The following is a 12,774-nucleotide window of genomic DNA, read 5'->3' as shown; positions in this document are numbered from 1 at the left end:
AATAAGGTTGAAAGAGTGCAGAGAAGGTTTACAAGGATGTTGCCGGGACTTGAGAAACTCAGTTACAGAGAAAGGTTGAATAGGTTAGGACTTTATTCCCTGGAGCGTAGAATAATGAGGGGAGATTTGATAGAGGTATATAAAATTATGGTGGGTATAGATAGAGTGAATGCAAGCAGGCTTTTTCCACTGAGGCAAGGGGAGAAAAAAACCAGAGGACATGGGTTAAGGGTGAGGGGGGAAAAGTTTAAAAGGAACATTAGCGGGGGCTTCTTCACACAGAGAGTGGTGGGAGTGTGGAATGAGCTGCCAGACGAGGTGGTAAATGCGGGTTCTTTTTTAACATTTAAGAATAAATTGGACAGATACATGGATGGGAGGTGTATGGAGGGATATGGTCCGTGTGCAGGTCAGTGGGACTGGGCAGAAAATGGTTCAGCACAGCCAAGAAGGGCCAAAAGGCTTGTTTCTGTGCTGTAATGTTCTATGGTTCTATGCTTCTAAGATCAGGTCAGCATGGACTGAATGGGGTGAAGTGCCTTTTTCTGTGCTGTGACTCTCTATGGCTCTAAAACAAACATTTGCAAGAAGTTGTACAAACACGATAAAACCGGCAGATACTGGAAATCCACAGTAACACACACAAAATGCTGGTGGAACTCATCCAGGCAGTACCTATGGAAATGAATACAGTCGTCCTGATGAAGGGTCGCGGTCGGAAACGTTCCATAGATGCCGCCTGACCTGCTGAGTTCCTCTAACTTTTTGTGTGTGTTGGTTTGCAACAGGTGTATAATTCCAGTTTGACGCCTTTTGAAACATTAAACAATTCTCCGGAAACTGATTTTGCAATCTGGAATTTCAGCTGCGTGAACGTGCTTTCCATCTAGCGGAGAGATCGGGAACGCTTCATTCTGAAAGATGGCATTGGTGAGGTTTGTGCTGCAGTCTCTGGTTGAGATTCTCGTATTCCCGGTGACCGTTCTGCAGTACATTGGAATATGGGACCCGCTGTACAAAAGGGTTTTCCCGATTCTCATGTCCAGATTCACGATTGACATAAACAAGAAGATGGCCAAAGTTAAGAAGGAACTCTTCGACAAGCTGCCAGATTTCGCTAGTTCTTCGGGACTCACTGTCTTGGAACTAGGTTGCGGCTCTGGTGCTAACTTTAAGTTTTTTCCCTGGGGCTGCAAAGTCATATGCGTCGATGTGAACCCCAACTTCAAGCGCTTCTTGCAAGAAAGCGACGCCGAGAACAAGCACGTTAAGATAGAAAAGTTTATTCAGACAAGCGGCGAGGATATGGGCCTCGTGGCAAGTGGGTCGATCGATGCCGTGGTGTGCACATTGGTCTTATGCAGCGTTCAAGACATTGACTTGGTGTTGAAAGAGGTTATGCGCGTGCTGAAACCGGTAAGAAATGCACAATGTTCAGTTTGTAAACTATTATTTCTAAAGTTTAAGTCCTAGATCAGCTAGTGATTGAGAAGTCGGTCTGGGGGCATTCAGAGGTAGTTAATGCGAGCAAAGGGTCACTTAAATTCCATCCGGGTCGTGGAGAAGAGACGGCAGATATTGGTACCGGGAGAAACGATCAGTCTGCTGGGGTAACTCAGGTTGAGCAGCATGGACCGTCATTGTGTGAGGTCGAACACCAAGCGGGGAGAGGGCAGAGAGCTACTAAAAAAGAAGCCTGTGGGTGATTTGTGCGCTGAGGAGGGGTGAAGGATGAGAGGCAGATTGAGCTAGCTCCTCTTATGTCGTGACTCAGCACTTTAGGCATTTCCTTTACCCGCTAACTATTTGTCTCGATGGGCTCTTTGTTCTCAGCTTGCTTTTCAGCTCACTGGCTATCTCCTTTCAGTCCTGCTGCAAAGTTTCAGCCTGCAATATAAACAACCCATTGCAAAAGGCAAACTGCAAATCAGAAATACCGAGAGTACGAGTGTAGAGTCCTTGAAAGTGTCTAGAGGTCTTAGATTCAGTAGTGGTGAATGGTTGCTTTAAATTAGTGGCAGTGTTCTAGCTTTATTTCTAGAGACTTGTTGCTAAGCAGATGCACAGATTTAGAAGTGCTCAGTTGCAAACATTGTACATCTGCAGAACCTACACACACGCGCGCAATCGTAACAACAGATTTCCAGCATCTCTTTTGTTTCTGTGGCGATCTTGTGTTTCTTTGGTTTCTTTCCACTTTCCAACAACTTGTGGGTCCTGAGTTAAATGGTTACTCTGCTCTTGCCTACATCAGGATGGCGGCAGATTTAGTAGGTATGTGGAAGGCTGTTGAGAAATGTGGGGGAGGGGAAAGAGAATGAAAATGCGCAGGGAAACAAATGGCTTGGGAAATTAAATACTTTGAAATACAAAACAAAGTTGCAGGAGCTGGAAGTTTTTTTTACAAAAACCGTTCTCTATTACCACCCTCTTTACAGGTGGAAAGTGTTCCCATTGATCCATTGTGTATGTAGGAAGGAATTTGCAAGTTCTCTCTTGTCACGTGAGACATGTGGAATCTTCCTCAGCTCTCTTCCAGTACAATGCCATTCTGGCTCTGCTTTCTGAGTAATTGCTTTTACTACTAATTTTATCCTGTTTTTTTTTTATGTGGCTCTTCCCAGATCTGCTTCTCTCAGGGAATAGACTAGCAACACATTCATTGCAAACCTATAGACTCCTGCAGCTGACTTGACTAGACTTGCAAGGACTTCATTCAATTTCACCAGATGTAATGCTTATTCTTTTATGCCTTCACTTACTATTATCCAGGGTTCCAGTCCTTCCAGGTGAAGCAGCAATTAATTCACTTGCATATCTTCCAATCTAGCATTCTTCACGATGTAGTCTCCACTGTATTAGCAGAACCAGAGACTAATCAGAGCAATTAGCAATGCAACCCAACAAACATGTTCTACAACTCTGCGTTTCAGAATAGTCAAAAGGTTCAAAGGTCCATTTATTATCAAAGCATGCCTCTGAAATTTGAATTTCTCCAGATAGCTACAAAACAAAGAAAGAACATGAAAGTCATTCAGAAAGAAACATCAACCCCCATACAGAAAAGAACGGCATCCTGATCATTAACCCCCCCCCCACATACAAAATGGAACAGGAAGGTTGACCCCCCTAAAACAAACAACCCATGTCCTGCACAAAAACTAATTGAACATCAAACCACAAGCACCCTCCCCTTGCACAACCATCTGTGTGCCTATTTAGCATTTCTTAAATGTCCCTAATGTCTCTGCCTCTCCTACCACCCTGCCAGCATGTCCATGCACCCACCACTGTTTAAAAAAAAATGCTACTGACATCTTCCTATATTTTCTTCCAATCACCTTAAAAATTCTAACCCTCATATTAACCATTTCTGCCCTAGTCTTTGGCTGTCCACTCTATCAATGCCTCTTGTACCCCTCTATCAGATCACCTCAAAATCTCTGGGAACAGAATGGACAGTGTGCTTAGTATTGGATCTTGGACACCAGGAGAACACTTGTACATTCCTACTTTCACAATGGATTTTGACTTTGTGTTCCATGCATCAGGTCACACACGAATTGAGATACAAGCTGATAGTAAATTAAAAACTAAAAGATATATAATCAATGGTTGAAAGAGGGATTAAACAAATTACTCAAGACTAAAAATAATGAACTTGATATGACGTTTAAAATAGATGTTGTCGAACTATGGCTCAGAGTGGTAGGTTGTTTTGAAATTAAATCTGTCTTAAAACAAATTTCCATAGTGACAACAGATCAATAGTTCAGATGACATCACAAGCATGAAACTGTTTCCAGTGTTACTGGCGCATTTTAATTGTGGAACAGAAGGTATTTTTGATTGCACAGAGCAGTGATTTGCAGCTATTTTTAAAGCACCTACATAATTACTCAAGTACCTCCAGTACCAATATTACTCTTTGCAGGATTAAGCAGGTATAAATTTGAACCCCAGTTTCCTGAATCCTGTTAAAGTGTTACTAATTTGAGCAGAACCTCAAGCTACCAGTGGACAGGGTGTGAACAAGTACTTAAAACTATTCTGAAACATGCCTAAGAAGGTGACTTATCTGCTCCTAACAAGGAAAGTCATAAGTAGCATACAGATAAAGATTATCTGTATGAATCTTCATTATTATTTATAGCCCATTCTAAGTTTATTCATAATGGCCAGAAGATTTTCCTCATCATAGCAGTTAACTTTCTCCCATCACTTTTTCTTAAGCATGCTCAGGTCCTTTCTAAAATTAACTGATTATGCTGTGTACACATCATTTGTTAAGTTAAAAACAGAAAATACTGCAATTGTTTAGGCCAGGCAATAGCTATGGCCTTCAAGAGGACCACCCTGTCATTGGGTTTGGAGGCTTGTGTGCCTCAATGACCCATAAGGTCCTAAGACATAGGAGCAGAATTAGGCCATCTGGCCCATCGACTCTGTTCCACCATTCAATCATTTTTTCTATTTCCTCCTCAAGCTCAGTTTCCAGCCTTCTCCCCCTAACCTTTGATGCCATGACACAGAGAACTATGTTGGCTTTGGTTCTTGGTAGGGTCACCCATGCCGACCAGGTCAAAGGGTAGAGGCCGGACTAAGAGTGGTCCAACGGTCCTCCAGGTTCGGGGGTTTAGCTCAGGGCTAATGATCCTGACTGGTAAAGCAAAATTGGTCCGGAAACAGCAATCTGGGTGCGACGGTATTCCTGAGTCTCTACCTGGGATGTGCATGACTGACAGTAATGAAAACCGAGCAAGGTACTAACACAGTGAGGGAAGCTTTGAACACTGCTAGAAATGGAGGATCTTCATTGCTGCTCTAAACTCCAGCAGAGCAACGGGCAGTAAGTAAGTAAGTGGCTATGGAGGAGAAATGGGGTTTAGGTTTCAGGTTGATGGCCTTTCAGAGGATTAGAAACTGGAAATGCAGCAATGTTTTATGTTGCACAGAAAGGGGGAGGAATGGAAAGAACAGGGAATGTCTGAGAGGGTGAAGACCAAAAGAGAATGAATGACACAGGTTAGAGGTAAAAGTAGCCTCCGTTGGTCGCTAATGACCATGTTATTTTTACTGAAGCTTCCAAGAATGTTTTGATAATTTCAGCTTGAATGAAATTGACAAAAGAACTTCTCAGACTGGAATTTTTTCCTCTTACTTCCTCCTTCTTCCTTCAAAGATGCACAGTTTTTCAGGCCTTTCTATGCATTTGGAACTGATTTTAGTCAGCCCTAATGTATGCTTAATTATTTAGGAAGGTGGTGTATTAAAGCTATTGTTAATAATGTAATGTGAAACAGCTTTTTTAAAAATTACATACAATTAACTTTGGAAGGCAACTTTCATAATCACCACTTTAGTAAAGCATCATAAAATGTGCCTATCAAGACAGGTGTAAATGAAATAGACATTTCAGAAGGATGGAGATCCAATGTACACTCAGTGGCCACTTTATTAGGTACAGGAGTGGAGCCCAGTATGGTCTTCTGCTACCAGAGTCCATTGACTTCCAGGTTCAACATGTTTTGCATTTAGGGATGTTCTTCTCACTACTGTTGTAATGCATAGTTATTTGAGTTACTGTCACCTTCCTGTCAGATTGAGCCAGTCTGGCTATTCTCCTCTGACCTCGCTCACTCATTTATGAGGCATGGAACTGCCGAACACTGGGTATTTTTTGTTTCTTGCTCCATTCCTTGTAAACTGGAGGATATTGTTGTACGTAAAAATCCCAGGAGATCAGCAGTTTCTGAGACTCAAACCACCCCGCCTGGCACCAACAATCAGTCCCCGGTCAAAGTCATTTAGATCACATTTCTTCCCCATTCTAGTAGATTAGTAGAGCTTCTAGGACTTGATGTTTCAATCCCTATGGTAAATTGGCACTCTCGATGTTGGCAGTGGGCTTGGAGTGGTGACAAGGAGGGAGGGTAGATACATCATTGAGGTCATCAGGTGGGCACCCTCCTTCTTTGACGTTTCGTTGATAAGCCCACGACGTCTGCAGAGGGCTCAACGATGCTACCTGGCGTTCCAGATACACCCCCCTCAGTTCCATACCCTCCTGTCTTCATCTTGCAGCCTAGTTGTTGTCTTTTCTTTTAATCCAAATTCAATTGCTGCTTTCTTCTGCTGCGTTTGACAAGGACTTAATTGCTTGTTGGAGGGAGTGACCCCTCACCCCCATCTTCTTCAATAGACTGGTTGTAGATGTAGCAACGAATCCCTTGCATCCCACTTCTACAGGGAAAATCTTGGTCTTCCAGCCATTCTGGGCAGCTTCAGTTGCCAGTTCAGAGTGCTTGGTCTTTTTCCTCTCATAAGCTTCTTCGACACCATCTTCCCATGGGACTGTCAATTTCACAACATATGCCAGCTTGGCTGTTGTGGACCACAGGATCATGTCTGGGTGTTGTAGCTGCAATGTCTGGGGGGAAACACAAGCTTTTTTTCCAAGCCTAATATTTGGTCTGAATAACAACTGAGCCTCTTGACCGTATCTACCTGCTTTTATGCATTGAATTGCTGCCACATGATTGGCTGATTAGATAGTTGCATTAACGAGCAGGTGTACCTAACAAAATGGCAGCAATTGTGATCTGCAAGTGTCGATCTGGAAAGGGATCGATTGCAGTACAGTTATGCCCAGGGTGATTGATAAGTTCGTGGCCTAAAGTAGAAGTAGTCACTTCTAGAAAACCTAGCACATTTATTTTTCAACATAGTCCCCTCCTACATTCACACACTTAGTCCAGCAGTCGTGGAGCATATGGATCTTGGACCTCCAGAAATTGTCCACAGCAGGGGTGATTGATAAGTTCGTGACTGAAGGTAGAAGGAGATGAGTTATACAGCTCTCGTTACATGCACGTGCAGGTCAACTCTTTGATTATGCAGAACGGTTAGGCCACGAACTTATCAATCACCCCTGATGGGTTATTAACCTCAAACTTTCTGCATAATCTCGAACTACCTTAGGCCACGAACTTATCAATCACCCCTGCTGTGGACACTTCCTTGAGGCCCCAGATTCCACGACCGCTGGACTAAGTGTGTAAATGTAGGAGGGGACAATGTTAAAAAATAAATGTGCTAGGTTTTCTAAAATTAACTCCTACCTTAGGCCACAAACTTATCAATCACCCCTCGTATACACCAGCCTTTTCTCAGCAAGCATGCATGGAGTTGGACATTGAAATTTTCCAGCTACTCCTTGCCAACGCCTAAAATCAATCTACCTTAAATTGATGAGCATATTGATTTCAAAACCAGAAACCATTTACGGCTTGCAGCTTTAAAGACAGGAACCTTCTCTTTCTCAGCAGGAATAATGTGTTGTGTGTTATGTGGTATGATTTCACTTTGTTTGGTCTGAATATCAATGAATATTCTCAAGCAAAATACCAAAATCTATGTACAGTCACAAAAGCAAGTATTATGCTAATTGCAGTCTAAAAGTGATCGATTATAATCTGCAAATTACTTAACTACCTGTTCACTTTGGTTTCTTTGGATTGCTCACAAGTTTTTATTTTATTCCTGCAGGGCGGTGCATTTTTCTTTATTGAGCACGTGGCTGCTGAGAAAACAAAGTGGCGGTACTTCTTTCAACATGTAATCCAGCCAGCGTGGCGTTATTTTGGGGACGGGTGCTTTCTGACCAGGGAAACTTGGATAAACCTGGAAAAAGCCAAATTCTCGAAGTTGAATATAAAGCATATCACTGAGCCCTTGGCATTCAATTTGATTTATAATCATGTTGTTGGATATGGGGTGAAATGAGAAGCTAGTTACTGGGAGATCCATACCCAAGATGGATTGTCTTTTGATTATACATTGCAACTTTCTTCTATAGCTGTCATTGCAATAATATAATTAACACACACAAAATGCTACAGAAACTCAGCAGGTCAGGCAGCATATTTGAAAATGAATGAACAGTGGACGTTTCGGGCCAGGACAAACCATCGGCTGTTTATTCATTTCCATAGATACTGCCTGCCCAGCTGAGTTCCTCCAGTATTTTGGAGATGGAGTTTCAGCATCTGCAGAATTTCTTAGGTTTATGAATATCTTAGAAGTTACAGGTCCTCTCCAAGTTACAGCAGGGTTCCGTTCTTGAGAACCATCCAAAATCCAAAAAGTTTGTGAGCGGGGAAAGCAGCCACAAACTGAGTTCCCACCTGGTAAAAGGTGCCTGCAGAGCGTCATTATTATCTTGGGCTAATATTCTTCTCGGGTTTGATGTGACAAAATTCCAGCCAGTGCCATGAGTGGCCGGCAAACCCATCCCACTGGTCTGCCAAACACTCGATCATATGTACAGACTGTACTTACGGCAGGCAATTCTTGAGGACGACCTGTAATTGTGGTTTAGATTAGTTTTAAGTGAATCCTTTTAAATTGTATCATGTAGAGAGAAATTTCTGTATCAATATTTTCTCAAATGTAATCAAGTGAGGTACATATCCATCAGTATTGCATAAGAGCCTTGTTTGTTTTGAGTTTTAATTACATCAATAAATACTTACCTCTATATCCTCCAAACCTTCCTGGTCCAGATTATTAAGCTTATTTACACAATATTACTGCTTGATTTGAACTTGTATTGTGGGCATATTCACCAAACACTACCCCTTTCTTCTTGCTACTTCCAACTTGAATTACTACTTTCATTTGAAACACTGGACTACATGTGCAAAAATAGCACTTAATAGAGCATCAGATCAGATCAAAAGTGCCCCCAGGCCCTACTACATCTCATGAATGGTAGTGGGCAATTCTAAACAGCTAACAGAAGGCTTCAGTATCCCCATCCTCAGTAATGACAAGGCCCAGATTGTGAGCACTGAAGACAAGGCTGAAGTACTTGCTACAGTGTTGAAGTGCCAAGTGGATGATCTATCAGTTCTGATCATCATTATCTAGCCTCATGAACAATGGATTCAAGAGATCAGAGGCTGGGTATCAATGACTCATCTGACACCACTCAGCCTTTTCATTATCTATGAGGCACAAGTCAAGAGCATGATGCTCTACTGGATAAGTCCACCTCGGAGAGCACTCGAGAAGCTTAACACCAAGGTCAAAGCAGCCTGCTTGATTAGCACCTTATCCCACCCTAAACATTCGTGACCTATATCGCTGCTACACTGTAACTCAATCTACACCATCTACTCACCTGAGCTCCTTTTACTGCACTTCTTGTTGCTTGTAGATGCCTGCAGGTTCCCTTCTAAGTTGTGTACAGTCCTGACTTGGAAATTTATCACAGTTCTTCTACTGTCATCGGGTCTAGGTCTCAGCTGCCTGCCAAGTAGCATCATGGGGCCACTTTCACCAGAAGACTGCAATGGTTCAAAAAGTTGACTCAACTTACCTTCTCAAGTGCATCTGGGGGAATAGGACAGTATGAGCTGGCTTAGCCAGTGGAGTCCATTGCCCCCCCCCCCCCCAAATATATATAATTCGCAATAAAAACACTTAATCTGATAATTTTAATATCTGAGCAATTTCTACGACCTTCATAGAATGAACAAGATTTCATTTGGGCATTGTGTAGCTTAGTCATGAATGTGTCTGCTTAGCTCTTATCAATGTTTACAAATTGCAATGCCCATGACTGTGGTGCATTTCCTCCTCACCCTCCTTGACCAGTTTGCAAATTACACATCTCCAAAACTTCTCCCCCTTTTTCCAGCACAATAATTTATCTTTTCCTTTCCCCACACCATTTCCTCTCGACTTTTGTTCTTCTGCCTCCCCCCCTCCCCCACACACACCAGGCGCTCACTTTAGCTTGCCCCTTAGAAATAATGTGTGTTTACTATTTCAGTAATATTTAAGTCATATTGTAAATATATTGTTTGATTAAGCATTCTTTGCTGTTTACAAAATCCATTATGGGTTACCTGTAAAAGTACGTGAATGGTATACGTCATCATGCCGCCACGTCATAGATGTGCACCTTGCTAAAAGTAAAACAGACTAAGGACATTTTATTCCCAACCCTGTGATTTTTCTTTCAATTACTTTCATGTTTTTGAGCTGCAAAACTTAACAGGTGTGATGTCAGATTCCACCTGTGGACTAAGGTCACCCAGCTGAACCTGTCTGTAAGAAAGTGGTTAAATTACATTGACAGGCGCTCTGCTGGGTTTGGGAACTGTTAGCAATTCTCAGCGTCAAGTGTTGGCAAGCTGCTGAAGTTGATCGTTGATCTCCGTTGGCTTTGTTCTGGATGCATATTTCTCCTGGACTCCAGTAAATTACTTATTAAAAATTATTTTTATTTAATCTTAGAGTCTTAGAGTCATACAGCATGGAAAGACCCCTCGTCATTGCTGATCAAGATGCTCATCTGAGTCCCATTCATGCACATTTGACCCAAATCTAAACCTCTATCTGTGTACCTGTCCAAGTGTCTTTTAAATATGTTTAATGTACCTGATTCAACCACTTCCCTCTGGCAGTTCATTCCATATACACGTCACTTTGTGTATAAAAGTTGTCCCTCAAGTTCCTTCTCACCTTAAACCTATGACCTCTCATTCTTGTTTCACCAACTCTGGGGAATAAGACAGAGTGCATTCATTCTATCCATGTCCCTCATGATTTTATACACCTCTACAAGATCACTTCTCAGTCTCCTATGTTGCAAGGAACAATGTCCTAGCCTGTCCAACCTCTTCTTGTAACTCAGTCCCTCAAGTCCTGGTAATATCCTTGTAATTTTTTTCTGCACTATTTCCAATTTAGTAACGTATTTCCTATCGCTGGGTGACCAAAACTGAACAAAATACTCCAAGTGTGGCCTCACCAACTTCTTGTACAACCACACCATAGCATCCCAACTATTATTCGATGTCTTGACTGATGGAGGCTAGCGTGCCATAAACTTTCTTCACCTCCCGGATGAACTGTGACTTTGCTTTCACAGAACTATATATTTGAATGCCAAGGTGCCTCTGTTTGAAAACACTACCCAGGGCCTGATCTTTCATTGTGAAAGCTCTACCTGGATTTGACTTTCCAAAATGCAACGCCTCACACTTACCTGATTAACTCCAAACTCTGAATAATTTTAAAAAATTATTTTAATATTTTATAAATCTTTTATTGCATTTCATTGATTATTAGTTTTTGAGTTTCAGGAATATTCAGAATTAATTAAATACTTAAACAACTCTTAACAGAAAAGAAAGCTGAGTTGGGAATTCACCATACGGGACTCAAGATTGATGTTGGAAATCTTGAGCAACTCACACAAAATGGTGGAGGAACCCAGCAGGTCAGGTAGCATCTACAGAGGGAAATGGACAGTCGACGTTACGGGTCGAGACTGTTCATCAGGTTGTCAGACTTTCAGAAGAGCTTCATTGGCAGGCCTTAGTCAGGTCTACTTATGTCTACCAATTTCAACAAGTCCCTGACACTGCTCAAGCCTGGAACCATGCAAGAACACCCTTCTGGGTCCATGGGTAGTAAGGAAATAGGGAAGGCTGACTGGTGATTGCAAGAGAAGCAGACTCTATGCAGGAAAATTCAAACTACCTTCTTTAGCTTTAAAGGGAGCTTCGATTATCATGAAAGCATTCAGCTGTGTTGCCTTTGTTCTGGCTTCCAGATATTTCAGTTTTTCTCCTGCATATTAACTCCTCCTGGAGCACTATGAGAGAACGGGCAATGATTTCTTTTAAAATTGAAGTTAATGGTAACTAAGTGGATAATTTAACGTAGAACCATCTGTCTGGATATCTATGTACACCTAGTTGGTAATCATTAATATATATAGACCAGTATTGCTGTGTTTTAATCTGCTTTCAAAATTCAGTACCATTGATTTCAGTGTGCTAAGTTGAGATGGATCTGTAGGGAATGAAATTAGTTATATAACCACAGGGAAGGTTCATAAAAGTGTTGTAAATGGATACTTATATTTCAAATTTGAGAATCTAATCAACCAATACATTAAAGCTCAGGGAATGTAACATGAGAACTTGTCTGGATCACAGTACCATGTGATCCCTAACAATTTATTACCTTTAGCTATTAGTTTGCATGCATAATTGCAAATAGTAGTCATTGTGTGTTTAATTCCTATGAAAACTATTGAATGTCTGAGGCCCATTATCTTGTGGAGCAATTTACAAATATGCCAAGTCATTCTTTCTTCAAATCTCCACTGCCTCTCTCAACTCTACACTGCCTTTACTTTGGCAGACTGCTCGATATTCGGTGCTGGTAAGTCAAAATTTAAACTGGTATCATTGGGGATATCAGTTCTTCAATTAGCATGGGCCACACACTGGCGCAGCAGGTAGTACCGCTGCCTCACAGCTCTAAGATCCCGAGTTCAAACCCAACCTTGAGTGCTGACTGCATGGAGTTCTCATGCACTCCAAGTGTGGCATCACCAACTTCTTGTGCAACCACACCATAACCTCCCAACTATTATTCAATGTCTTGACTCATCCCTGTGGATTTGCTCCCATATTCCAAACACATGTTAGAGCAGAGGTTCCCAACCTGGGGTCCGCGGAGCCCTTGGTTAATGGTAGGGGTCTATGGCATAAAAAAGGCTGGGAATCCCTGTGTTAGAGGCTAATTGGCTGCTATAAGTTGTTTAAGGACTACATCCTCCCATTTCTCCGGCTTTGTGGAATCTGTCCCAATCATAACACTTTCTACACCAGCGCTTCTGGGATCTTTACAGGTACGTCATTTGGCTACCTAAACAGATTGGGAGAATGGGCAGTGGCAGAAGGAATA

At 42.0% G+C, this 12,774-nt stretch overlaps 1 protein-coding gene across 1 annotated transcript; it reads left to right on the top strand.

Moving 5' to 3' along the window:
* Positions 1-879: 879 nt before the first annotated feature.
* On the top strand, positions 880-8,550 carry LOC140191340 (thiol S-methyltransferase TMT1A-like). Its single transcript, XM_072248646.1, has 2 exons — positions 880-1,416; positions 7,549-8,550. The coding sequence occupies exons 1-2, from the start codon at positions 922-924 to the stop codon at positions 7,783-7,785; spliced, it is 732 nt and encodes a 243-aa protein (XP_072104747.1). The 5' UTR covers positions 880-921; the 3' UTR covers positions 7,786-8,550.
* The last annotated feature ends 4,224 nt before the right edge of the window (positions 8,551-12,774 follow it).

This window comes from Mobula birostris, chromosome X, assembly GCF_030028105.1.
Source record: "Mobula birostris isolate sMobBir1 chromosome X, sMobBir1.hap1, whole genome shotgun sequence".
In the NCBI taxonomy this organism is placed as follows: domain Eukaryota; kingdom Metazoa; phylum Chordata; class Chondrichthyes; order Myliobatiformes; family Myliobatidae; genus Mobula; species Mobula birostris.
The sequence above is the reverse complement of the archived record's forward strand: the minus strand, read 5'-3'. Positions and strand labels throughout refer to the sequence as shown.